At 58.0% G+C, this 27395-nt stretch overlaps 1 protein-coding gene across 5 annotated transcripts in view; it reads right to left on the bottom strand.

The window, feature by feature from the left end:
• Window positions 1–27395, bottom strand: part of AGAP3 (ArfGAP with GTPase domain, ankyrin repeat and PH domain 3) — a 238193-nt gene that overhangs the window by 138989 nt on the left and 71809 nt on the right. For 3 of the 5 annotated variants that reach the window (XM_043541881.1, XM_037891515.2, XM_037891516.2), the window contains exon 2: window positions 2546–2604. In XM_043541881.1, the coding sequence (XP_043397816.1) occupies window positions 2546–2604 (59 nt within the window). Of the gene's footprint in view, window positions 1–2545; window positions 2605–22006; window positions 22978–27395 lie in introns of those variants that run through there. The other 2 variants (XM_037891514.2, XM_037891512.2) reach the window with 2 other exon arrangements.

The raw sequence follows: 27395 nt of genomic DNA, 5'->3' as shown, positions 1-27395 counted from the left end.
CTAGAGGGCAGGTGTGTGCAGGGGTCTGGACACAGAGAATGGCCGACACCCTGTTTCCTGGCAACTGATGGCCTGGCCCTTCCCCCCTGCAAGGTGAGAGCTAAAGGGTTGGAGAACAAAGGAATCAGGTGACCTCCTGGCCTGGGAAAGGGACAAAGCCCAGAGGAGGAGGGGCTGGAGAGAGTTTCAGTTTGGGGCTGGCTGGGGACGAGGAGTGACGTGCAGACGTGGTTGTCTGGCTCACTGCCCCCCAAAATGGACCCGGCTGAGGGGTCCTGTTCTCTGCACCTACAAGCTCTGTGTTAGACCGTGCTCCTGTCATCTAATAAACCTTCTGTTTTACTGGCTGGCTGAGAGTCACGTCTGACGGCGGAGTTGGGGGGTGGGACCCTCTGGCTTCCCCAGGATCCCGCCTGGGCGGACTCGCTGTGGGAAGCGCACGGAGGGGCAGAGGAGGCTGAATGCTCCGAGGTCAGACCCAGGAAGGGGGAAGCCGGGTGAGCTGTGTGTCCTGCAGACAATCTGCTCACAGAAAGGAGACTTCCCCAGAGTCCTGACTGGCTTCGAAGGGAGCAGTTCCAGAGCATCGCCTGGGGACTCCGTGACAGCCAGCTGTTCCAATGGGGAGTTATCCTTGCTGGGAAAAAAATTGCTTATTTCCCATTTGAACTTTGCCGACATCAACTTCCAGCCACTGGCTCGTGTTCTGCCTTCGTCTGGGAGATCAAATCTCCTCCCCACTTAGGCACTTCTGGGCTGTGAACCGTTTCTTTGCTAAGCTAAGCAGAATGAGTTTCTCCAGTCTCTCACTACAGGGCAGATTTTCCAGACTTAAAATCCCTGAAGTTCTATGCGGACAGAGAACACTTCCCAGGCATGCGGAGGTGTCGCTGTCAGACGCAGCTCCAGCGCCAGCCAGGTGCGGTGCTGGTGAAAGGGCAGCCACTGAGGGCCCCTGGGAGACTGGGCAGGACCTAGCCATGCCAGGAGCTCTTTGCCGGTGCAATGCACAGGGAGAGCTGGCTCCCGTTCTGAGCACAGCCTGGCCATGCTGCACACCCAGCGAACTGTACAGAAAAGGCTCGAACGGATGGGGCTCAGGCTCACAGGAACAAAAAGACCTGCCCAAGGTCACACAGAGAGTCTGTGGCAGAGTCCAGAATTGAATCTGTCCCCCACAACTCCCAGGCCAGGTCCCGAGTCCTAAGGCCAGGTGTGAGATACACCATCAGCGGGAGGGAAATCCAGGTACCTTGACACTGCTGCCATGCCCAGGGCCACACACGTGAGGGCCCTGAACAGTGCGAGGCTGCACATGAGGGGTGGGGGATGGAGAAGCCAACAGTAAGGCAGAGGGGAGGGGAGAGGAGCTTGGTTTCCCCCAGGCACTGCGGGAGCCTCACCTATCACCACGTCACAGGGCACCAGGAACAGATGCGGGCTGAATGGAAACAAACAATGGAACAGCTGACCAGGGCGAAGGGGGACAGAGACTCCATCATGCAGGGTGAATCCAGACCGGGAGTCTCTCTAACACACCTGCTTTACCTCCCGCAGATGGGCTGGGCAGGGCTGAAGGAGACCCTGGGCTCTGCAGGAGGCTGTATGGGATGGGCAGAACGGTCCCTGGGGCTTTCACGTCTAAGGACGCAACCCCAGCCCAGCAGCCTTTCCTGTCTGTGACAAAATGGGAGTTTTCTTAACGTTTTGTATGAATACTGTGCATGCCTCAGTTTCCCTTGTGTGTTACACAAGTCTCTAGGGGGTGGAATAAGGGTGTGTGATCACTGCAGAGACTCCCTAGAGGGCAGGCGTGACTGCCAGAGAACCCCAGGGCCAACACTCTGTATCCTGACAACTGATGGCTGGGCCCCCCTGCCGTGAGTCGGAGAACAAAGAGAGAGGTGGAGACCAGGTGACCAGTTTGCCCGGGAAAGACACAAAGGCTGGAGTAGAGGCAGCTGGGTGTGCCTGAGGCCGGTTGGCTGGAAGCTGGTCAGTCTCCTGGTTTGGGACTCAGGGGGAGAGCCCAGGGCTCCGGATCCCCTCCCCCAAGATGGACCTGGCTGAACGTTCCTGCTCCCTGTGCTGACAAGCTCTGTTCTATGCTGGGTTCCCCACGACTAATAACCCGTCTGTGTCCCACGCTGGCTGGGAGCCACTGCTGGCTGCGGAATTGGGGGCAGGGCCCTTTGGGGCGTGTGAGGCTCCCCAGGGGTCCCCTACTCGCTGCGGGGCACTCTTGGCGTGAGCAGGGGGCTGAATGCTCCGAGGTGAGACCCAGGAGGAGGGGGCTTGCCCTGGTGAGAGCGCGCCCTGGGGGTGGTCCCACTGCCATGGGCCCCCTCTGGCTTCATTCCCAGGGTTTCAGAGCGCCCAGCCCCTGCACCCGCGACACCATCCAAGGGGACATGCGCACGGCAGCCCTGCCCCACCTCCCGCAGAGCATGTGGGTCTCCCTCCCACCGCTCACAAGCATGCACCCACCCAGCCACAGGCCCTCCGAGGGGCTCTGCAGGCGGAGCAGGCTGGGCCAAGCACTCACCACTTTGAGCTCAGGCACCGAGCGGCTCAGGGTCCATTCCTGGCTGTTCACAAACGAATCTGCAGAAAAGAGACAAGAGGCCATCAGCCCCTGGCTGGGGAGAGGAGTCCTCAGCCCCCAGAGTCCCTACCCTGCCCTGCCCGCAGGGATGCCGTGGGCTCCCACCCACACACGGAGGGGAGGGAACTGCAACGCCCAGGCTCAGAGAGGCCGCTCGCTGATGGAGGGGGCAGCATAGGGCAGTGACTGAGACCAGCAGCCACCGAGGCAGCCTCCGTAGGTCCCCCGTCTGCACTGGGAGTACCCCATAGACCAGAACTGCGCAGGGGTGACCCCCAGGGGCACTAGGACCATGCGGCACCCCCTTTCCCCAGCCTCATGGGCTGGAGGGAGAAGGAAATTCCAGGGAGGAACCGGCCCCTTGGGGCGGGAGAAAGCGAAGGGGGCAGGAACAGGCAGAGAACAGCCACAGCAGGGGTGGCAGCGCTGGGCAGGAAAACCAGTGGGAGCCGTGGGCAGGGCGACCAGACGGCAGGTGTGAGCTGCAGGGACGGGGCAAGAGATGCTGATATGAGACAAAGCCCCGAATACTGCGACTGTCCCACAAAATCGGGACAGCTGGTGACCCCGGGTGGCGGGGGAACACACCCGGAGCCGTGATGGCAGAGGTGAAGGGATGCAACGGTGGGGGAAGAGGCAGGTGGGGGGGGATTGGCCCAGGGGAAGAGGCAGGTGGGGGGCAGGTGGGGGGGTGGCCCCGGGAGGGAAGATGCAGCCAGAGCAGGACTTTCTCCCGCTCGCTGACTGGCCACTCCCTCCAGCCCCGCCAGTCTGCTCACCTCAGGCTCTGTCCAGCCGCCCTGCCCCCTGTTCGGTTACCCCCCTCGTTAAGCCCCACCCAACGTCAGAGCCGGCCCAGGGGCTGCCTCGCCCTGTCCCTTCCCCAGCCTGGGCCAGCTCCGGAGGGGGGGGGCTGGTACTGCCCATGCAGCACCCAGCACCCCAGGAAGCACGGCTGGCCAGGCCCACGGCACTCAGCCCAGGCCCTCCTCCCATTCCCCATGGGGCTGCTGCCTTCCCTGCACCCCCGCCGCCTACCCTAGCCCCTCTACGCCTACGGGCTAGACAGCCTCCCTGCACCTGCTGCCTTCTCCCCACGCAGAGAACAGCACCCGCACCCCCAGCCCTGCGGAGCGGGATCCAATGGCCCCACCAGCCCAGTTCTCTGGCACCTGGGGCTCCTCCCCTGCCGAAGAGCCACCCGACAAGGATGACACGCAAATTCATGAAGCGTTCCACAAAAAAAGAAAAAAAAACCACCCAACAAGCTCACAACAGTGCCGCCCAAACCAGTTGTGCAAGTCAAGCAGCTGTGGGTCCAGGCCCCGGCAGATGCTTCACCCCTCAGCCACCCCGCACACGGGACGCCGAGCCCGAGCAGAGTAGGAAAGCGCCACCAGGCCTAACCCAGGACATGCCAGCAACAGAAGGGTTTCTGGCCCAGCCCCCCGGGCAAGCCTCGGTCTCCTGCACATGCAGGGGGGCAGCGTGGCAGGCACACACCCCATGGCAATGGTGCAACAGCAGCAAAGGGGCCTGGTCTGGGAACGCAGGAAACCCACCCCTGGGGTCTCAAGCCGCGCCTCGGCTGCCCAGCCAGGCCGGTTTCCACCAATGAACAGTGACAGCCAGTCCTTACCTAGTGCAGCAGGAGAGCTCAAAGCGTTTCACAAAGGAGGTCAGTGTCATTCACCACATCTTACAGATGGGGAAACTGAGTCACCGCGAGGCAAAGGGTCTCGCCCGAGGTCCCCCGTGCCAGGGCAGAACTGGGAAGAGAACCCAGGTCTCCTGTGTCCTAGGCCAGGCCTCACACGGCTGCCTCCCACCAGCCCCGTCAGGAGCACGGAGCTGTTCTGACGAGAGCTGTAGGGCAGGGGCCCGGCTAGCTGGGAAGCTCAGCAGGGCCCAGCATGGGAGCCATTTTTCTATCCCTTTCAAACAATGGAAATTGAATGCAACAACCTGGGTGGGCAGCCACAGCGGCCTCTGCCCCTATCACCGCCCCTGGGGCAGGCAGGCTGCACCATCCAGGCCAGCTGTGGCTGCTGGCCAGTGCTTTGAGCCAACAGCTGCCATGACACAGGTGTCTGCACCCCCGTCATGGCCTAATCTTGCTGCTAAGGCCGACTGAGCTCAGCTGGGGCCCTTAGCGCTTCGGGGGGGGACGGGATTTAGGGTCCCTGAGAAGGGGAGCTCCTGTTGCAGGAGGTAGAGGCTGCCCTGCCCCTTCTGCCTGGCCCACCATGGACCTTTTGCCTCAGCACCTTCCCTTACCCATTCCCTTCCCCTGAGCTGGACAGATGGACCAAGGCTGAGGCATGACCTGACCTTGGCTGCACAGCCGCTCCTTAAACATCTAGTGCAGCAGCCCCGGTGCTAAGGGCTGCAGGAAACAAAGGTACTGGGGGGAATGGGGTGCCCCTAAACCCTGATGGGAAGGGAGCATTTGTAAAGGGAATCTTGTACTATCCTGTTTTTAGCATGTGCACGCTCACCTGTGCTCACAAGCAGGCATAAGCGCTTACCAGTGCACCCGTGCCACTGCATGCATAAGGGCTCACTGCTGCACACGCACCACTGCACCCACACCCATCAGCGAGCACGAGCACTCCCCAGTGTGCCCGCACCAGTGCGCCAGGCCCACTACTGCACATGAGCACTCGCTGGTGCACCCCTGCCCAGTCTAGAGTACACAAGCACTCCCCTGTGAGCCTGCACCCCTGCACCCTTGCTTGCTAGCATGCATGAGTGCTCACCGGGGTGCCTGAGCCCATTAGTGCATGTGCAAGCTGGGCTGCTTTTCAGCTCACAAATCTCTCCACGGGTCCAAGCGAAGCCCACAGGCACGGGAGGATGAAACTGGAGCTATGTCGGGGCCAAGTCTCCCAGTGACCAGCCTGAGCCAGCCCATTGCGGGGGGATGAAGGACGCGTCTGACATCCCAGGCTCACATCCCGAATCAGGTCCCTTTAAGTCACTCTGGGTCCCACCTTTCAGCAGCCATCACACAAGGGCCGGAATGGACCTCCTGGGTCTTCGATTCCAGTCCCCTGCTGCCAGCCGTCACCCCATCACATCATTCCCATCACAAAACTCACCACGCTCTGTCTTTAAGCTAGTGAGCTCGTTTGCGCCCACTGCTCCTCTTGGGAGGCTGGTCCAGGACCTCACTCCTCCAAGGTTAGAAACCCGCTTCTCATTTCCTGCCTCAATTTACTCCCAGCCAGTTCGCCCCATTTGTTCTTGTGCCAACAATGTCCTTTAGCTTCACTAGCTCTTCTCCCTCCTGGCATTTACCCTGACGTATTTCTAGGGCAATCGGATCCTGTGAGCCTTCATTGTGCTGGGCTAAACAAGCCAGTCTCCTCTCCAGAGACCACCCCTCCAATCAGAGATTAGCCTAGCTGCCCTTCACTGCACCTGTTCCACTTTGGATCCCTCTTTCTTGAGCACAAGTGCCCAGAACTGCACAAAGCATTCCAGCAGAGGTCTTACCAGCGCCTTGTGCAACGGCATTCCTACCTCCCTGTCTCGACTGGACATACCTTGCCTGATGCATCCAAGAATCAAAGCTGCTTAAAAAAAACCCACTGCTGCATCTCATCGGTGGCTCACAATCATCCTGTGATTGCCTGATCCACTCAGGTCTTTCTCCTTCTCCCTGGCCAGAGCTCTAAGCCTGGAACCCCTCCCCTGTTCCGCCCCTTCTCCTGCAGCCCCGACCTGTTCCGCCCCCACTCCCTACCCCTTCCCTTTCCCCCCCAGCGCCCCAAGACTGGAAAAGCTCCAGGGCTGGGAGCAACAGCTCCTCCTGCCCCAGGACTGTAGCGGGGGTAGATTTTTCCGGGGGCCCCAAATTGGTGCACAAGCCCTGTAGGGTAATCTGCCACTCCCCCCACTTCCGCAGGGCTGTGCAAGGTTTGGGAGGCTTAGCCTCACCTAGCCTCCATTACGCAGCACCCGTAGTGAAAGCCTTACTAACAACTGAACTCCAAATGTGGTTTTACATAGGTTCAGATATTCTAAAACCAAATGTGATTCTGTGAACATCTTGTCTGACTTCCTGGGTAACACAGGACATAGGACTTCCCTGAATTCCTTCCTGTTTGAAGCAGAGTGGACCTTGCAGAGAAATAGCCCAGCACAATTGAAAACCTGCCAGTGATGGAAAATCCACCACAACCCTTGGGAAATTGTCCCAAATGGTTAATTAGCCTCACGATACAAAAAGGTTCAGGTTATTTCCAGCCTCTGTTTGTCTAGCTTCAACTTCCAGCCATTGGATCGTGTTATATATTTGTCTGCTACATCGAAGAACCCATTATCAAAGACTTGTTTGCCATGTTAGGCAGTTATAAACTGTGATCAAATCACCCCTAACTCTCTCTGTGTTAAGGTAAACAGATAGACTCTAGGAGATCAATCACCGTAAGGCAGGTTTTGTAATCCTTTAACCCTCTTTGTGGCTCTTCTCTGAACCCTCTCCAATTTATCAACATCCTTCTTGAATGGTTGGCACCAGAACTGGACAGAGGATTCCAGCAACGGTCGCACAGTGCCAAAGAAAGAGGTAAAAGAACCTCTCTGCTCCTACTCGAGATTCCCCTGGTTATGCAAGCAAGGATAGCATTAGCCCTTTTGGCCACAGCAACACACTGGGATCTCGTGTTCAGCTGATTATCCATCACCACCTGCACCTCTTCTCTTGAGTCGCTGCTTTCCAGGATAGAGCCCCCAGCCTGTAAGGGTGGTCTGCATTCTTTGCTCCTGGACCTGTGCGTTTACATTTAGCAGTGTCAAGATGCACATTGTTTGTTTGCACCCAACTTACTAAGCGATCCGGATCACCCTGGGTCAGTGCTCTGCCCTGTCCTCTTCACTATTTACCACTCCCCCAATCTGTGGGTCATCCGCAAACTTTATCAGTGACGATTTGAGTTTTCTCCCAAGTCACTGACAAACAATGCATAGGGCCAAGAACTGCACTAGAACCTCAGAGCTACGAACTGACCAGTCAACCCCACACCTCCCTTGGAACCGGAAGTACGCAATCAGGCAGCAGCAGAGAGAGACACAAAAAGCAAGTACAGTGCTGTGCTGTGTTAAATGGAAACTACTCAGAAAGGGAGATCTGCTTTATTTGACAAGATGCTGATTGGCATTAATGACATTACCCTTTGTTCGTGTTTCATTAATCAAGTCCTGTCTCAGTTGCTCCATTATTTTTCCCAGGACCGAAGGGCTGGCAAGCCTATCCCGTTTACCCTGTTTTTTATATATATATATATATAGCGCACACACACACACACACACACACACACTCACACTCACTACCTTTCTTCCAGGGAAAAGCCCTTTTGCTCAAACAGAGTTAGACTCTAACCTTTCACCCGCATTTTGGGTGTTTAAAAAAAAAGTGCCATTAAAAAAATATCCCATTCACAGCTGAGCTGCTGGGGAGGCAGGGAAAAGGGAAGCACCACTCTTCTGTCTGCATGGCCAGGTAACTGGTTTTTATGACTTCAGCTCCAGCTTCACACTAGCTTGACACGGTTTGCTCATTTTGGTGGCTCCAAATGGCACAAGCTGCGAGTCCTTGTGACCAAGAGACGCTGGCGTCAACTTTGCAAGATCACCTGACTCAGCGCGTCTGCACCTCCCACTATTGGTGGGACCTGCCAGATGGCAAGGGGCGGATCTTTGTCTGCACAAACCATCTAATCTAACCTGACTGGGCTGTCAGGGCCTTGCTTCCACGGGCCACAGGAGGTGCTACACGAGGCAGGACAAACCAAGCCCATGCCTAGAAGCCTGGACTCTGGCACCACTGAGGTCTGCGTTCCCTCCCGCACAACCGGGCCAGCGACACCTGCAGCTCTTTGCAGAGATCAGCAGGATCTGAAGACTGGCCACTATCAAGCCCAGTCAGTCACTCAGTCCAACGCTGTGGATCGGCTGAGCCAGGCAGTTCACCGGCTAATCTGTCCGGAAGTCACCACGACCATCGTGCAGAAGGCTCAGCTTTTTGGTTTTAGTTTGATTTTCCTCGGCAGAGGGGGCCCCTCCTAGCTCAGCGGCCTTGAGCTTGCTGTTGTTAATGCCTCTGGTGCTCACTGGCAATGCGGGGGCGAGCGTGCTCGCAGAGAGCCCACAGCAGGTTTCAGCACAGCACCTCAAGACGCCCAGAACAGCCCTAGGTCAAACCACCACCCCAAGACAGCCCATACGTCTCTCGAGGGGCCGGGGCTGCCTGTCTCTGTACGCCCGAGGACGCAGCTACCTCCATCGAGAACTGTGTGCGAGTTAAACGTAACCAGTTCTGTCAGCCACGCATTGGGCTATTCCGAGAGCAGCACATGCGTCTCCTAGCCACCGAACTGCGGGCAAGCAGCTCATGACTGGCATGGAAACTGCAACTCAACACCTGCGCTTGGGGTTTAGTTTGCTCCCCCTCTGGACCCCGTTTAAACTTCCCTGGCAAAAAGCCCAGTTTTGGGGCTGACACCTCAACGGACGGTCACCAGGGTCAGGGTAGGAATCATTCGGGATAGTAATTTGTTTGATTCACCTCACAACTGGACAAACTGGATGAATTTGATGTTTATTATTAATGGGATTTTTCTTTGTTTTTCCGTTTCCCTTCACTTTTCCATTATTTATACAAAACTGGAAGCCGAGGGGGGGTGGGGGGGGAGGAGAGGAGTTTGACTGTTTCTGCCTCAGGCATCCAGCATCTCGAGAACCTAGAAGGAAAGAGACCTATGACCTGCCCATGAAACCTGCCCTTATCTTCTTTGATCCTCCCAGCCCAGCAATATGGCCTCCCTTGAACCACATGCATTGTATTACAGCCAAATGTAAGGTCTAGAAACCAAACCTGTAGGTCGCACAAGCTGGGAATCTCCCTTCTCACAGCGACGGTTCAGAGCAGCTCTCTGATGGTGGAGGGCTCTTTTCTCCAGCAGGCAAAGATGGAACAAGATCCAACAGCTGGAATTTGTAGGTAGCAAAGTTCAAACTTGAAACAAGGTGCCAATGTGTAACGGCGAGGCTAACTAACCCCAGCCCTGACGGAGTCGCCATCCCTTGATCCCTGTAAATCAGAACCAGACGTCTCTTTCCGAAGAGCCACTCTAGCGCAGCCGCAGGATAGCTGGCTGGTGGGCGTGGCGTCCGAGGAAGGAAAAGTGGGGGCTCTGGGCAGAGGTCTGCACTCTGGAACAAAAGTCCAACTCCGCCGTCACCGAACAGTGCTGAGAAAAGTCGGGAAATCAGTCACGACGAACGCTTGCTCCCACCCAAGGGCTGTGTTAAGATCAGAGCTGGTAAACCCAGGAGAATGGAACCCAAAGTTAACGGAGCGCAGTGGGTGGGTTCGAAGTCAGACCTAACGAGAGAATGAACTAATGAGGGCTGGGCTGTTCCACCATCATCCCCTGGTGGCACCTTCAGATGGAGATTCTGCTGGGCAGGGCAGGAAGGGGAATCCAAATGGCTGAGACGGTGGAGTGAAAGGAGCCAGCTTCGCCCAGGACTGCCACCCCCACTGTCACCCAGGACCCAGGCCTTCCCTGTCCAGAACCTGGGAGACATCCTGACCAGACCAGGCCAGAGAGAGGGACCCAGGTGACAGTGTCACCTCCACCGGCTGTAGCTAAATCCCAAACACCATGTGAGACGTGGGTTCCCGCCCCATATCCGTTCCCCCCACCCGTATTTCTTCTCCTTCCTGGCCCTCTCGTTTTGCCTTCTGTGTAATAATCTGGCTTCGCTGGCCAATGTCGTCTCTTCTGCAGCACTGCTGTCCCTGTGACCAGAGGGAGCTGAAAGCCATGCCCAAAAAGAGCCGATGCGGACACAGGCTCCCAGGGGTCAGAGTGGCAGATCCGGCTGTGCTGGGTCTGCTCCAGCAGCAAGGCTGCAAGCGACAGTCGGCACCAGAGACAAACGCTGCATTTTCTCTTTGCTGTTCCTTCCTGCCCCCTTCTGTGAGTGTTTGGCTTAAAGGAAGCAGGACTGGGCTTTACCAGCAGCAGCCCAGCCCAGCTTTTCTCCCCCAAAGGGACAGTTACCGCCATCTTTATCATCATCCTAACGACCATCAGACAGGGAGGGAGAGCTCCTTCGCAGCTCCCGGGAAAGGCAACGCGGGACGTGGCTCCACGCATGCCTCACTCAATGTTCTACAGTTCAACGGCTGCAGCTTTTTCTCTGCCTTTTCTGTGTCTTCACGAGCCGGTTACACAGATTTTTAAGGGAGGTTGGTGCCATGGGGCCAGGCATGCCAAGGTCTCGGCACTCCAAGCCCTGAACCATTTCACTGGGCAGTGCTGGACAGGGTCAGGGGCACGGTAACATGAGACTTCGGGCCCCGGTATTCCACTGAAATGAACCCAACAGAAGGCTCTGGCCCATGTGCGCAGGACACCAGATGGTCCCTTCTGCCTCTACAATGTACAACAGGCCCCCCGAGCTCTGTCTGGAAGCTCTGTGCAGCTACTCACCACGCGGGAGTGGGGGTTGGGGAGAGGAGGACGCAGGCCACAGGTCCCAGACTGCTCCCCGGGCTGGCGACCTTCCTGCAGCTCGCAGTGGCAGCAGGTGCTGCTCAGACGGCCAATTGCCATGTGCAGACCTCTCCTCCCCACGCAGACCTGGACTGACAGCCCTGCCAAAGGAGGGCACTTAATAATTACCTAACTCTGGAGTCATTGAGGGACTAATCAGCACATTGAACCGCCGGGCACTGAAATCCCATCCCTAAAACTAGGCCAGAGGCTGACCAAACCCGCTATGTCCACAGAGCGCCAACCGAGCCCAGCTCCACAGGAGTTAAGTGCCGAGGGAGCCCGGCTCCCCGGGGAGGGGCAGCAGGACACCAGAGCGTCGGGGGAGCCGGGCTCCCCGGGGAGGGGCAGCAGGACACCAGAGCGTCGGGGGAGCCGGGCTCCCCGGGGAGGGGCAGCAGGACACCAGAGCGTCGGGGGAGCCGGGCTCCCCGGGGAGGGGCAGCAGGACACCAGAGCGTCGGGGGAGCCGGGCTCCCCGGGGAGGGGCAGCAGGACACCAGAGCGTCGGGGGAGCCGGGCTCCCCGGGGAGGGGCAGCAGGACACCAGAGCGTCGGGGGAGCCGGGCTCCCCGGGGAGGGGCAGCAGGACACCAGAGCGTCGGGGGAGCCGGGCTCCCCGGGGAGGGGCAGCAGGACACCAGAGCGTCGGGGGAGCCGGGCTCCCCGGGGAGGGGCAGCAGGACACCAGAGCGTCGGGGGAGCCGGGCTCCCGGGGGGGGGGGGGGGGGGGGGGCAGCAGGACACCGCTCCCCAGGCAGGACTCCGCTTCCACATAAGGGCTGGGAGCAGCAACGCACCAGGGGATGCAGCAGATGTTTCACTGTGTTGCCGCATGGGGCTGGGGACTTGCTTCCCGGGGACAACTACACCCTCCTCCTGGAAGCTGCACCAAGCTCCCCTCACCACTCCAAGGGCCACCCACAGAAGCGGCAACTGGGCGCTGCCAGGTGAGCCAGAAGGGAGGAGAATTCCCACCTTGGAGCCAGGATCACAGAACGGTCCAGCGAGTCAGGCATGCTGCGAAGCCAGGCACCTCAGAGGTGTGTCTCCAGAACACACCACGCTCTTCAACTCTGGCATTTGTTGATATGGGTCAGTGTCAGCCCGTTCTTTAAGGACCCTGCCACACCAGCCAGACGGCACCGGTAGCTCACGTGCACTCCTGCTGTCTTCTGCGCTGCCCCGAGAGCGGATTTGTAACCAGCGATCCCTGGCCAGGTGGGTCTCGGCCATGCATGTCCTTTCTGGGAACATCACAGGAAATCCCCACTTCAATCTGCTCCAATGGTGAGTTACCCTCACTACCAAAAATCGGAGCCTGAAACTGTCGTGCCACCGGCTCTCATGCTGCCTTTCTCTGCCCGGCTAGAGAGACATCTGCTCTCAGCCATCTCCTCCCTAGGCAGGCTTTATACACCATGGCCCAGTCACCTTTAACCTTCTCTCGTAAAACCAGGTCGATTGAGCTCCTTCAGGTTCTCACTCGAAGGCAGGTTTCCCAGACCTCCGCTCATTCTTGTGACTCTTCTCCGACCCCTCTCCAATTTGTCCGCATCTCTTTTGAAGTGTGGACACAGCACCAGACATCGTAATGGTTTCTCCTAATGCTGTATGTGAAAAGCACCACACCTCCCTTCTCCTACTCGATGCTCTTCGGCTAATGTTAACGTTTCCCTTGGCACGCCAGTGCGACATGTGTAAGAGATGGTGCATGGGAGGGTTTCATGATTTCACTGTACGTAAGGTGAAAAATCTTCCTCTTCTCCCAGCCACTTCCCCTTAGCTGTGGAAAGCACTCTATCCCCAGCAAATTCTTCCATTTCACACAGCCAAGCTTCCCGAAGGTCCCAACTCAAAAAGGGTGAGATCCATCATGGGGGTTCTATATTGCACCTATTCTGACAGATAGCAAGCAATCGGTCACAGAACTAAAAGTGAATAGTTCTTAATCACGTTTGTTATGTGCAAACAAACTAAAGTCCAGACCAGTAATATACATGGGACAACCCAGGTAACTGTAGATCTATAAATATATACCAATCTATATACTTGGGGCTTTCAGAAGGCCAGTTTCACAAAACTGAAAACAATGATCAGCCACAGCACCTCGGAGGAAGAATTCAAACTGAAAATAATAATGACCATTTGGAATTATTTATTTAAGAACATTTTGCTAGATGCCCTAAAAGCCAAAAGTCCACAATCAGAAAGGAAAGCTGCACTAGCTAAAATAACAACCCAGTTCAGAAGGGAAGCAAAAGGCAATTATCACGGCATGAGGGGGAGTCAGGGCCCTGCACCCCCACTTCCTGCGATTCACCGTGACTCTCAGCCAACCAGTAGAACAGAAGGTTTATTAGAGACGACAGGAACACAGTTCAAACCAGATCTTGCAGGCATAAACAGGATCCCTTAGGCCCTTCTGGGGGGCAGGGAGATTAGATCCCAGTCTTGGGGCTCCCTCCTCTTCCCCAGCCAACTCCCCAAAACTGAAAACCCCTCCAGCCGTCTCACCCAGTCTCCCCCCAGCTCCTCCTCCAGCCTTTGTCCAGCTTCCCGGGCAGAAGGTGTCACCTGGCCCCAACCCCCCTCCTGGCTCAGGTTACAGGCTCAGGTATCGTCCCGCAAGGGAAGTCTCCCATCCCCAGTGAAACTCCCCTGCAACATCCCCAGGTCAAATCCACCCCACTCCCTGCTGCGTCACAGCAACAAAAAATAAAAAAACAACAGATAACAAACGGAAGCAGGGGGAAGTGTATATTAATGAATATAAATCAGAAGATCAGACTTGCAGAAAGTGATAAGGAAAGCAAAAGGCTACAAGGAGGAATCTCTGGCCAGCAGAAGGCGTTTTTTCAGTATATTACGAACAAAAAGAACCCTAACAATGGTCCATTACTAGATGGAAATGGTAGAATTATCAATAATGCAGAAAAGGCAGAAGTGTTCAATACATATTTCTGTTCTGTATTTGGGGCAAAACAGAGGATGTAATATCACGGTGATGATGACGATGACAATACTACAGGAGAATGTTAAACAGCAGCTACTAAAGTTAATCATTTTTAAATCAATAGGTCCAGATAACTTGCACCCAAGAGTTTTAAAAGAGCTGTCTCAGGGGCTCGCTGGACCATTAATGTTGATTTTCATTAAGTCTTGGAACACTGGGGAAGTTCCAGAGGATTACAAGACAGCTACTGATGTGCCAATATTCAAAAAGGGAAAAAGGGATGACCCAGGTAATTACAGATCTATCAGTCTGCACTGATCCTGGGCAAAATAATGGAGTGGCTGATCTGGGACTCAATCAATAAAGGACTAAAGGAGGGTAATGTAATTAATGCCAATCAACACCAGTTTATGAAAAATGGAGCCTGTCAAACTAACCAGTTATCTTCTTTTAATGAGATTACGAGTTTGACGATAAAGATAATAGCACTGATGTAATAGACTTGGACTTCTAGAAGGCATTTGACTTGATCCCGCATAACACTTCAAGAAACTAGAACAAACTAAGAATTAACCTGGTGCCCATCCAATGGATTAAAAGATGACTGACTGATAAGTCTCAAAATGTCACAGGTAAGGTTGTTTTAGCTGAGTTGATCCCAGGATATGGGAGCGACCAGGTGGAGGAGGTGATGTCTTTTACTGGACCAACTTCTGTTGGGGAGAGAGACGAGCTTTCAAACCTACATGGACCTGAAGAAGAGCTCTGGGTAATCTTGAAAGCTTGTCTCTCTCACCAGCAGAAGTTGGTCCAATAAAAGATATCACCTCCCCCACCAGGTCTCAAAATGTAACTGTGAACAGGGAATCATCATCGAGTGGTAGTATTTCGAGTGGGGTTCCACAGGGAGCAGTTCTTGGCCCTGTTGTTTAACATGTTTGTCACCACTGACCCAAGTCTTTAGGCAAAGACTGGAGGAGCGGTAAACGATGAAGAGGACAGGTTACAGACCAAAGAGTGATCTCGATCACTTGGTAAACCAGGAGCAACTGGACAATATGCATTTCAATCTGGACAGATATAAAATAATACAACCAGGAACAAAGAATGTTGGCCATGCTTTCAGGATGGGGGACTCTAGGATGGGAATCAGGGGCACTGAAAAGGACTTGGGGGTCATGGTAGATAATCAGCTAAACAAGAGTAGCCCCCATGCGACACTGTGGCCAAAAGGGCTAATGCCATCCTAGGAGGTAAGAACAAGGATCTAGAGGAGGAGCAGAGAGGTTCTTTTACCTTTGTACCTGACACTGGTGCGACGCTGCTGGGATACGGTGTCCAGTTCTGCTGTCCACAGTGCAAGACGAATGTGGATAAATTGCAGAGAGTTTAGAGAACAGCTAAGAGAATGATTAAAGGACTGGAAAACCTGCCTTACGATAGGCTCAAAGAGCTCACTCTCTCTAGCTGAACAAAGCAAAAGTTATGGGTGATCTGATTGCAGTTTACCGCTACCTACATGCGGAACAAATGTCTGGCAATGGGCTCTTCAGTCTAGCAGAGTAAGGTCTAACCCGATCCAGTGGCTGGAAGCTGAAGCTAGCCAAATTCAGACTGGAAAGAAAGTGTACATCTTTGGACAGTGCTGATAATTAACCACTGGAACAACTTGTGACACTGGCAGACCAGGTGCCAGCTCCTGCCAAGGACCCTGTGTCTCACTGAACACTGACAGATACCTAGCTGGGCTCAGGCTGGCTCACCTGGGTGTTACCATTGTTAGAACAGAATCACAGAACAGGGCTAGTGGTCAGACTGTGTGGAATGCTTGTAAACTGCTGCCGGCATCAATCTCCCTTATAATGGCCGCACCGCATGTCGTGAGGTGATATCTGAGCGGCTGTACTGTGAGCCTCCGTGACAGTGTACGTCACCAGACAGGAGACGTTAACCTAGCGCGCAGAACTGCTCTCCAGAAGAGGCATTACGTCCTCCCCACATTCCCACGAGGACGAGTGGTGCAAGGGGACTCCTCCGGTCAGCTGAGTTTGCAGCTCAGAGCACATGGGAGGAGGGGAACAAAACCCCCTGGATCTCTGTGGTGTACAGATTATGGGGGGAAGGGGGGGTTCCAGGCATAAACAAGGGATCCCCAGTGCTCAGCCTGGGTTAGCCCTGAAGGTCGCACACAGCTTGCTAATCTAGAAGCTTCTATTACTTTTTGAAACTTAAGACTGAAACTTGTGTGTGTGTGTGTTCGTTCACCTGCTTTAACCTCATAAATAACTCGTTTCCTTTTCCTAGTTAACACGTCTGTAGCTAGTTTATTACAGGTTTGCCTTGTCTTTTTGATGTAAGAGCTAAGGCACAACTGACATGGCCCTTTCGGCCTGGGAGTAACCTGAATATTGCTAAAAACAATGAGGAGTCCTTGTGGCACCTTGGGGACTAACAAATTTATTTGGGCATGTAATGCGGCTAGCCGGAGCTCGACCCCCTCCGGGGCGGCGGGGAGCCGCACTGGCTCACGACACACAGATAATGTTTGGGGACATTAGTCCGGCCGTGGGAGTCTCCCTAGGCAGCCCCTGTGGCAGCTGAAACAAGCACCGTAAGCCTGGGCCCTGGGTCAGGGCGGGGCAACGATAGGTCAGGAGCTCCGGCCCTCCGGCAGGGGCCGAGCACTAGCAAACAGTGTATAGAAATAGGCCCAGGCCCTGGGTCAGGGCAGGGCAAGGAAGTCAGTAGCTCCAGCCCTCCGGCAGGGGCTGAGCAAACAGTTCAATAGCAGCAGGCCCAGGCCCTAAAGGACCTGGCGGAGGGGGAGACGGCCACCCGCGAGTTGGGTGGCAGGGGGGACACAGGCCCTCCCACTCCGCTGCATCCCAGCCCGGGGCCCTAGCAGCGGCAAATGACCCGCTGCTGGGTCAGTGGGGATCCTGGCCGCAACACTCTGACACGCTCTGGCAGTGCTGTAGCCAGACTAGGGTCGGCTGCCCCCGGGCTACTCCCCGATTCCCCCTCTTGGGGGACCTGGGTCCAGCACCCTGGGTTCCTCGGGGTACCAGGCGAACGGCAGGCCCGGCGACTCCTCCGGGTAGCGGGCGCAGGGCAGGCCCACCAACTCCTGGCATGCACCTTGGGCTGCGGGGGCTTCCCAGTCGCGGGCCAGGCTGGAGGTGTCTGGCCTCCCTGGCAGCTGGGCCCTCAGTGAGCTCTGAGTGCGAGCTTTCATACTTCCGGGTTGCCGCCTGACCCGCTATGGGGCGGGCTCAGAGCTCCCTGGCTCCGCCCACTCCGGGACCCGGATGGGCTTGTCCCTCTCCGGGGCGGCGGGGCGCCACACCGCCTCACTACAGGGCGTAAGCTTTCATGGGATATAACCCACTTCATCAGATGCCGGTCTCTAAAGTGCCACAAGGACTCCTCATTGTTTTTACTGACACAGACTAACCCAGCTACCCCTCTGAAACCTGACTATTGCTGTGACCCTTCCATCTATCGCAGGCAAGCTCTGCTGGGCAGTGCGGCAGACCGGACACCAAGGTGACTGTCGGTGACTCCATGGTCAGGCTGCTGTAGTCCCTGAGGAGTTCACACTCGCAAAGTACAGAACTCACGGCCAAGGTGGGTTTGTGCACTGCTCCTTGCCAGCCTGCCCTGAGATTGGTGCTCCCATGCGAGTCACAGCAGGCAGCTCTCCACAGCTAGCCAAGGATTGTGGTGGTTTCTCCGTTACTGGCAATGTTTAAATCAAGACTGGATGCCTTGTAAAGCGAAGCTCCAGTTCCAACAGGAATTATCCTGGGGAGTCCTATGGGCCGCACAGGAGGTCAGCCTAGACCTTCCGGCCTCAGAACTAGGAGTCTATTCATTCTGCCAGCATGCAGGGCCCAGCTCTGTCTGACTTTCGGGTCCCCACGTCGGTACTTACCCACTGTGATGAAGTGGCCCTTCACCTTCTATTCCTTAAGCGAAACAGACGGAGCTCCGTGAGTCTGTCACTGTCACCATCCTCAGGGCCTCTTCTCTGAACCTGCTGCAATTTATCAACAGCCTTCTGGAAGTGCTGACGCAGGAGTCCAGCAGCGGTCGCACCAGTGCCAAGCAGAGGTAAAAATCACCTCTCTGCTCCGAGATTCCCCAGGACTGCATTAGCCCCTAGCCACAGCATCGCACTGGAAGCTCATGTTCAGCTGATTATCTGCCTCCAAACCCCCAAGTCCTTTTCAGAGACTGATTCCCAGGATAGAGTCCCCCATCCTGCAAGTATGGCCTACAGCCTTTATTCCTAGAGGTATGACTTGACATTTGCCTGTATTCAAACGCATATTGCTACTCGTACCCGGTTTACCAAGTGATCCCTCTGTCAGTGCCTGTTCTCTTCCTTATTTACCCCTCCCCAAGCTGTGTGTCAGCTGCAAACTTTCAGTGGGGATTTAATGTTTTCTTCCAGGTCACTGATAAAAACATTAACCGGCGGAGGGACCCTCTAGAAACAGACCCGCTGCGGGATGACTCGCAGCGACACTGTGAGAGCCAGCCGCTAGCCAGTTTTTAATCCATCGAACGTGTGCCACGTTAATTTTATATCATTCTCCACTACTTAATCCAGATGTCACGTGGGACCAACACAAGTGCCTTACAGACGTCTAAGTCTTTGTGCCGACACCTTTACCAACCAAAGGGGTGATCTCATTAACCGAGAGAGCTCTGGGTTGTTTGACGGGCTACTTCCCACAAACCCACACTGACTGGCGTTAATTCTATCGCCCTCCTTCATCCTCTGTTCCTCGGTGCTGCAGACGGCGCCCCAGTCACACACTCTGGCCCAAGCCGCAGCCGTGCTTGGGAGGCAGCTCCTGCATGGGGTGGCTGGCAAGTAGGAACAGGTCCCCTGCTGCAAGGGAAGGGGCCAAACCCTCCTCTGTTTGGGACGCACCCACATTCCTGAGCCATGAACGCTGCCTCCCTGCAGCCTGGGAACCTCCTGCTTCAGAGTCCAGCAGCTCTGAGCTCTGCACCCACCAGCTCCAGCCAGGGGACATGCCAGGAGGCAGCATGCAGGCCCAGGGAGCCCGGAGACTTGCATCAAGTCCCATCCTTTCTGCACCATCAGGGAACTGGGGCTCGTCTGTGCCGATAAAGCACAGCCAGCCCCTCCCCTGGAAGGTGAGAGAAGCACAGAAGCTGATGGCGTATGCACCAGGCGCAGCCCTTTGCATCCACCTTGCAGTAATACCAGGGGCACCTCCCTGGATAAGAGCCCCAGTGCACTGCCTGACCCAGCCCTTAGAATCATAGAATATCAGGGTTGGAAGGGACCTTAGGGGGTCATCTAGTCCAACCCCCTGCTCAAAGCAGGACCGATCCCCAATTAAATCATCCCAGCCAGGGCTTTGTCAAGCCTGACCTTAAAAACTTCTAAGGAAGGAGATTCCACCACCTCCCTAGGTAACGCATTCCAGTGTTTCACCACCCTCGGAGTGAAAAGGTTTTTCCTAATATCCAATCTAAACCTCCCCCACTGCAACTTGAGACCATTACTCCTTGTCCTGTCCTCTTCTACCACTGAGAACAGTTTAGAGCCATCCTCTTTGGAACCACCTCTCAGGTAGTTGAAAGCAGCTATCAAATCCCCCCTCATTCTTCTCTTCTGCAGACTAAATAATCCCAGTTCCCTCAGCCTCTCCTCATAAGTCATGTGTTCCAGTCCCCTAATCATTTTTGTTGCCCTCCGCTGGACTCTTTCCAATTTTTCCACATCCTTCTTGTAGTGTGGGGCCCAAAACTGGACACAATACTCCAGATGAGGCCTCACCAATGTTGAACAGAGGGGAATGATCATGTCCCTCGATCTGCTGGCAATGCCCCTACTTATACAGCCCAAAATGCCATTGGCCTTCTTGGCAACAAGGGCACACTGTTGACTCATATCCAGCTTCTCGTCCACTGTCACCCCAGGTACTTTTCTGCAGAACTGCTGCCGAGCCATTCGGTCCCTAGTCTGTAGCAGTGCATGGGATTCTTCCGTCCTAAGTGCAGGACTCTGCACTTGTCCTTGTTGAACCTCATCAGATTTCTTTTGGCCCAATCCTCTAATTTGTCTAGGGCCCTTCTGCCATCCCTTCACTGCTCACCCAGCTCGGCATCTCTAGCCCACTCCCTCTTGTGAAGCTTCCCAGACCCAGAGCTGGCTCCTTTGGGGAGCCCAGGCCGTAGGGAATAGAAATGGCCCAAGGCCCCCCTGCTAGTCCCCGTCAACCGCCTCCAGGAGAGAGCAGCTATGCTTTCACAATCGCTCTGAGCCAAGAGCAGGATGGAAACCAGAGGAGCCCTGGGTCTGAGCAGGCACCTGGCGAGCGTGGTGCCCTGACCCACTGGGGACCCATCTGTGAGAGCAGCCCAACCCCCTGACTCTGCTTACCTGCCAGCATGCACCACCCTGCAGCCACTGTTCTCTGCCTAGCCCAGCGCCACCCCAGCCAGGGCACCCCTCCCACCCACCGCTCCGGGCTGGGCACACACGAGGCTGCAGGCCACTGCCACCCTCTCGCCCAAACCCGGGTCAGAGCCACCTTGGGCAGGTTCAGCACCGGGGCTGCTCCGTGCCATGGCTCCAGCAGGCCAGAGGAGCCCTAGGCTCTGAGGAAGGAGCAGGCCCAAGGCAACGCGAGCTGTGGGACAGACGGCGAGTGGCAGCACCTGCTTCTCTCCAGGCAGACCTTGTGGCCGTACATTGCCAGGGCCCCACCAGCGACAAGTGGGAGTCACGGATTGCCCGGCCAGAAGGGACCCCTGTGACCGTCCCGTCTGACTCATGTAGACCAGGCCAGGGAAAAGCAGGCCATGAGAACGGCCTCGTCCACCCATGCCCACGGCACTGCCCTGCCACAGCTGTGCCCAGCGGGGGCCTGGGGGTGAGCCAGCCGCCGCCAGGGAGGGCGCCAGCGCAGACCCGGTCAGGGTCAGGGAAGGAAGCTCTGAGACAGGCTGGCTGCGTCAGCCCCAGGCCCAGGCTGGGCCCTGCCCAGGAACCTCGTTCACCGTGTGTGGCCAGACCTGGCAGAGCCCTCCAACTGGCGCACGAGCCAGAGACCCCCGCCGGGGGCCGCCCTCCGGCCCTGTGCTCCTTGCCCTTCGCCCCCTGCTCCCAGCCTCTGCCCCCCGCTCTCACCACAGCTACCTGGCCCTGCCTGCTGCTGCTGAGCCACTCGGGGTGGCGGGGCACCTCTCCCTGGAGGGCGCCCAGGGGACGGTGAGCCGCTGTTCGTTCAGCACCTGGGACGACAGCGCCCCAGACTCCCCTTGGGAGGTGGGATCCGGGTCCCCCACCATACAACACCCCTCCCCCGCTCTCACCCAGGGCTACAGGAACCAGCATTTCAGCCCCAGTGCAGAAAAGGGCCCAAACGGGCCACCCCCCAGCAACCGTGACCATGGCCTGGGGCCCTCACTGGGGCAGGCTCTCACCGCCCCCCCCCCCATACCAACCCCACAGCCCGGGGCTCTCTCTGGGGCAGGCTCTCACTGCCCCCCCGCCCCCCATACCAACCCCAAAGGCCGGGGCTCTCTCTGGAGCAGGCTCTCGCTGCCTGCCCCCAGCCCAGGGCCTGGGACAGGTTCCCACTGCCCCACATACCAACCCCACAGCCCAGGGCCCTCACTGGGGCAGGCTCTCACCACCCCCGAACCCCACAGCTCTCACTGGGGCAGGTTCTCCCCTCCCCAGCCCCACGGCCCGGGGCTTTCACTGCCTCCTCTCCCCCAGCCCCACACTCGCACTGGGGCAGCTCGCTCCAGCTGCCCAGCCCACCGGCCCGTCCCCAGCAGCCCAGGCTCCTCCTCGCGGCACCGGAGCTGGGCGGCACTTACCCAATGCTCGCAGCGGGCTGCCCCCCACGGCCACACGGGGCGGCCTGGCGCCTTGGGGGGGCTCCTGGGGCGCGGCTCTGCCCCGGTCCCGCCTGCGGAAGCGGCTGGTGAGGAGTTTCCAGAGGCTGCCAGCCTGGCCGGGGCCAGGGCTCGGCTTCGCGCCGGCTCGCCCCAGCTCCGGGTACAGCAGGTCCCGCTGGCTGGGGCAGGTGTGCAGGGAGCTGGCGTCGCCCTCGCTCTTGGTGCGGAGGCGCGGGGGCCGCAGCAGCCCCCCCGACGCCGAGCGCCGCAGCTCCTGGCCCCGCCGCAGGCGGAAGCTGAAGCTCTTGCGCAGGGAGCTGAAGTTCCTCCTGGGGCCGGGGCTGCTGCGGCCACTGCCCCGGAAGATGTCCCAGCGCCCGCTGCCCCACAGGGAGCTGCCCCGCAGGAAGCCCGAGGCCTCGGGCGTGGGCGGCTGCCGCCCCGAGGGCAGGCAGGTCATGCTGGCTGGGCGCAGGCGCTGCGCCCCATCTGCCCCGTGGGCCCCCCCTGGGGGCAGCAGGAGAGGCAGGCCCCGCTCCTCCCGCCGGCGGGGAGGCCGCAGCCTGAAGAAGTCCAGCAAGCCGCTGCGGGCTCTGGCGGGGGGCGCGGGGGGCAGCAGGGCAGCAGGGCCAAGACCATTGCCCACCGAGCACAGGCTCTTGGGCCGTCTCTTCTGCTGCTGGGCAGCCGTGAGGGCAGCCTGCACCGCCGGGTCGCCCTGCAGGTCCAGCGACTCGCACATGCTCACGGCCCTGCGGGGGCACGCAGCCCGGGGCCGGGAGCTCCACGGCCAGCCCTCGGCCATGGTCAGCTGCTGGGCTCCGCCCGCCCCATGCCCCAGAGGCGCCCCGGCCTGGCCCGGGCAGTGCGGACTGCCAGCCGCCCCGGCACCCCGGCGGCTCTGTGCACCGGCTCCGTGCACCTTCGCTCTCCGCTCCTCCGCTCCCTCTGCGCCTGCATGCCCAGACCTGGCCCCCGGCCGGCCTGCCACAAACTCCGGCGCTGGAGCCTGCCCTGGAACGGGAGCCAGGCCCTTGGGACGGGCCCCAGGCGCTGCGCACGCAGACCTCCCCTGGCCAGGGGCCCTGGCCCTGCACCCAGCCCAGCCGCTGCCAAGGGAGCAGAGGGCAGGAGGCCAGAGAGCGCTGGCCCGGCGACCGCGACCGCCCCCTTCCCTCCCCTCAGCACCAGCACAGCTCCCCGGCTGCCTCAGCGGTTCCTCCCCAGAGCCACAGGCCAGCCTGCCCTGAACGCAGGGAGGAGCAGGGCACAGAGCCGGCACTCCCGCCCACAGGGGCCCCCGGCAGAGCTGCCAGCACGGGGACCTGCACTCTGAACAGCTGGGTTTCCTGCCCCCCTGCCCCCCGCACGCTGCTCCTCCTTTACACTTCCCCTCCGGCTGCTTGGACCCAGGGGCCACACCAGGGACTGCGAACGTGGCGGGGGGCCATGCCCATCCAGCTGGCCAAGGGAAGTGCTCTGCTGTTACCCCCCAGCTCCAGTCAGAGGCCAAGGGGGGTTCTCACAAGTGGGGGCGCATGAACCTCCATTTAAACAGTAGGGTGCAATGGCACCCCCCCCCCCAAGTACCCATGGCTAGGATCCCCGTCTCCTGCCCAGCCAGGTAACACCCCAGCGCCCTCGGCCGGGCTCGGCGGTACTGTGAGGAGCCGTGGGTGCTGGAGACGTGAGGGCAGGCGAGCCAGGGTGGGCATGAGTCAGTGACTGCAGCCTGGAGAAATCAGGGGCAGGGGTGCTACAATCAGGCACTGGCCAGGAGCAGGGTCCTGCCTTGGCCACCCTCTCCCACAGACGCCCAGAGTCCAGGGCCCGAAGGGGCCCTTCAATCGTCTCGTCTGAGCTCCTGCACCGCACAGGGGAGGGAATCTCACCCACTCAGCCTGGACTGAGCCAATAACTGGTGTTTGGCCAAGCATCTTCCAAGCATCTGGAGACAGCCAAGTACAGAGACCCCATTGCTGCCCTGGGGGTTTGCTCCTCCCACGAGTTGATCCCTCATTTGGAAGTTTGGGCCCAACTCCTCCTGAGCTAGCTGGGTTTTAACGTCCTGCTGTCGGTTCTGTCCGGCCTCTCTCAGCTACCTGCTCCCCGGCTGGTGTCCACAGGACGGTACCCATGCAGGCTAACCGAGTCACCCCTCCAGGGGCCGAGTGGCTCTTCCCGCTGGGCTCCAGCCCTCAGATCATTTCTGGGGCTCTGTTCTGCACCCTCTCCCCTTATTCAGCACCTTCTTTGAAATGTGAGCCCAACCCCGACACAGTGCCCCAGCACAGCTCTCCCACGCCACGGGATCACACGCTGTCAGGCTGGAAAGGACCTCAAGAGCTCACCAAGTCCAGCCCCCTGTGCTGAGGCAGGGCCGACTCTTACCGACACCCTCCCTTACAGGGGCTTGTCCAACCCATTCTCAGAAACCCCCAGCCACGGGGGATCCACGGCTCCCCCAGCCCCGTCCAGGTGCTTATCAGTAACAACTTCCCTTTCCCACCCAGCGCTTTTCACCAGCAGATCTCCGAGCTTTCCACGTCTCTGTCCCCGCGCTGCCACTGACTACAGCCTCACACTGGCCCAGCTACACCCCTGTGCCGCCCTGGCTACACCCGCACATCAGCTCGGCCCCAACCCTGCCACACCTCCGCCCCATGTGGCCGGGCAGGGTCAGTATCCCCATGGCACCAATGAGGAACTGAGGCAGGGAGGGACCAAGTGACTTGTCCCAGGTGACACAGGGAGTCTGTCAGAGCAAGGAATCGGGCCCTGGTCTCCCAAGCCGAGGCCAGGCCCTGACCACTGCACTGTCCTCCCTCTCCTGCTCTACCCTTGGAGTTAGACAGCCAGACAGCCAGTAAAACGGAAGGTTTATTGGATGACGGAAACACAGTCCCAAACAGAGCTTGTGGGTGCAGCCAGGACCCCTCAGACAGGTCCTTCTGGAGGGCAGGGAGCTTAGACCCCAGCCCTGGGGTTCCCTCCGTTTCCTCAGTCCACTCCCAACTCAAAACCCCCTCCAGCCAACTCACCCAGCCTCTCCCCTCCAGGCTCAGGTTACATGCTCAGGTATCGTCCCTCCAGTGAAGCTACCCCCTGCCAGCCCATCCCCAATGCGGACAGTCCCAGTAAAACTCCCCTGCGACACCCCCAGGTCATTCCGCCCCACTCCCGGCTCCGTCACAACCTTCCATTGTTTGGTCACTCTCCTCCGGACTCTCTCCAGTTTGTCCACATCCTTCCTGAACTGTGGCACCCAGAACTGGACACAGTGTCCAGCTGGGGCCTCACCAGGGCTGAGCAGAGAGGGACAGTGACCTCCCGTCTCGTACATACAACATGCCTGTTAATACGCCCCAGAACGACAGGACCCATTTTTACAGCCGCATCACGCTGGGTCATATTCCATTTGTGATCCACTAGATGCTCCGGTTCCTTTTCCGCCGGGCTACCGCCGAGCCAGCTGTTCCCGTTTGTGCTGGCTGCCTGCATGCGCAGAGGTACCAATCCCAGTCTGCCCCTGCACACACGTTCCTGGATCGTACTGGCCTTGTGGCCTCAGCGCGGCCCGGGGAGCTCCTCTTCAGCTGACTGCCCACTCTGACCCCTCCGTCCTTCCCAGGCCCTGCCCCACGCGCTCGCCGGTGGCCTGCACTCCTGGCTCCGAACTCTGCCCTGGCCGCTGTCCCGTTGTCTGAATGGGCCAGCTCACCACGCGCCCTGGAGTGCCATCCTGTGCTCACCACCAGGGCACCCCCTCCTTGGGAGCCCTGGGGGCACTGATGAACTGTTGGCGTCACCATGGGTGCTCCTGGGGCGCTGTGATGGCTGCCCGAGCGGTGCCCGCAGCACAGGGCTGGCTGCCAGGGCAGGACCAGGCACGACACTCAGAGCTACATGTAGCAAGGCGAGAGGGCATGGAGGGCAGGGAGGATGGCAGCACCCCAAGGGGCACACCTGCCCCTTCGTTCAGATTGCCTGAGCACCTCGCAGGGCCCTCGTGCCCAAGCTGCTGCACAGAGCACTGGCTGCTCGCGCAGGGCCGGCTCTGCGGTAACACACAGCAATGAACAGGCCAAGCTGTCCTGCAGGGGCCAGCGCACGGTGCCACCCTCAGGGCAGGGCACAAAGCACACACGGGCTGTGAGTTCTGTACAGTACGTAGATTCACCAACAGTGTGAATTCCTCAGGCTCTGTAACAGCCTGACCACGGAGTCACAGACAGTCCCCGGGGCACGCCGCCTCCCACGCCGCCTACGCAAGCCTGCCTTTGTGAGAGGTGCCTCTTACACCAAAAATCACAGCAACATTCAGGTCACTCCCCGGCCCAAAGGGCCAGTCACCTCCCCAGGTCAGCTGCACCTTCGATCTCCACAACAGACAGCGCTTGTAGCCAATCCCATAGTAAACGATCTCAAGATTTATTGACTAGGGTTAACTAACTAGGATTTATAATTAGGATTAATTAACCAGGATTAATTAGGATTTATTAACTAGGAAAAGGAAACTAGTTATTTACAAGGTTAAAGCAGGGAAACACAAACACACAAATGAGTTACAACCTTAGGTTTCAAAAGGCAATAGGAGCATCTATAATAAGCAAGCTCTGTGTCCCCCCTTAGGGCTATCTCAGGCAAAACACTGGGGGTCTCTTGCTTATGCCTAGAAAACCGTGCCCTTGAGAGTCCAAGCTGCATAGTGATACAGTTCTTATTCCCTTCCCCCTTGCAGTGTGAGCTGCACACTCAGCAGGTGGGAGGAATTCACAGGCATGTCTCCTCTTTGTAAGGGCAAAAACGTCTCTTGTCCTCTGCTGTCCACAATCATCGGTCTGGTGTCAATGGGCGATCCCTGTAGGCAGGACCGGACCCAGCATTTCACACTGACTCATGTCCTTGCCTGTCTGGGCATCGACACCAGTAGGGAGGCTCACAATGCAAACGCTGCGCTATCAGCGAGATTAACGCAGGCGGCAACTGGCATGCATTTAATAGAGTCTAAACGCTAAGGGCACGTCTACACTTACAGCGCTGCAGAGCACCTGGTGAAGACGCTCTATGCTGATGAGAAACTGGTCCAACAACAGACATCACCTCCCCCCACCCCCCGGTCTCTCCACGACCCTGGGAGCGACAAGCCTACAGCCACACTGCGGCCAAACACCTAGCACATGGCTACAGCTCTAATCCTGCTTTTAGCAATGTGAACACGCACTGACCTAGCCCCATGCCAGCTGCGTGTCCGTACCCACGTGAGGCACGGGGCTGGGCACATGCTGGCACCTGGCCCGCCGGTGTCACAACACACACGCTGGATGTTGCTGCAGGGGCCATGGGACGGGGAGAGGAAGGGAGTCTC

The sequence above is a fragment of the Chelonia mydas genome, chromosome 2 (genome assembly GCF_015237465.2).
Source record: "Chelonia mydas isolate rCheMyd1 chromosome 2, rCheMyd1.pri.v2, whole genome shotgun sequence".
Lineage (NCBI taxonomy): Eukaryota > Metazoa > Chordata > Testudines > Cheloniidae > Chelonia > Chelonia mydas.
The sequence above is the reverse complement of the archived record's forward strand: the minus strand, read 5'-3'. Positions and strand labels throughout refer to the sequence as shown.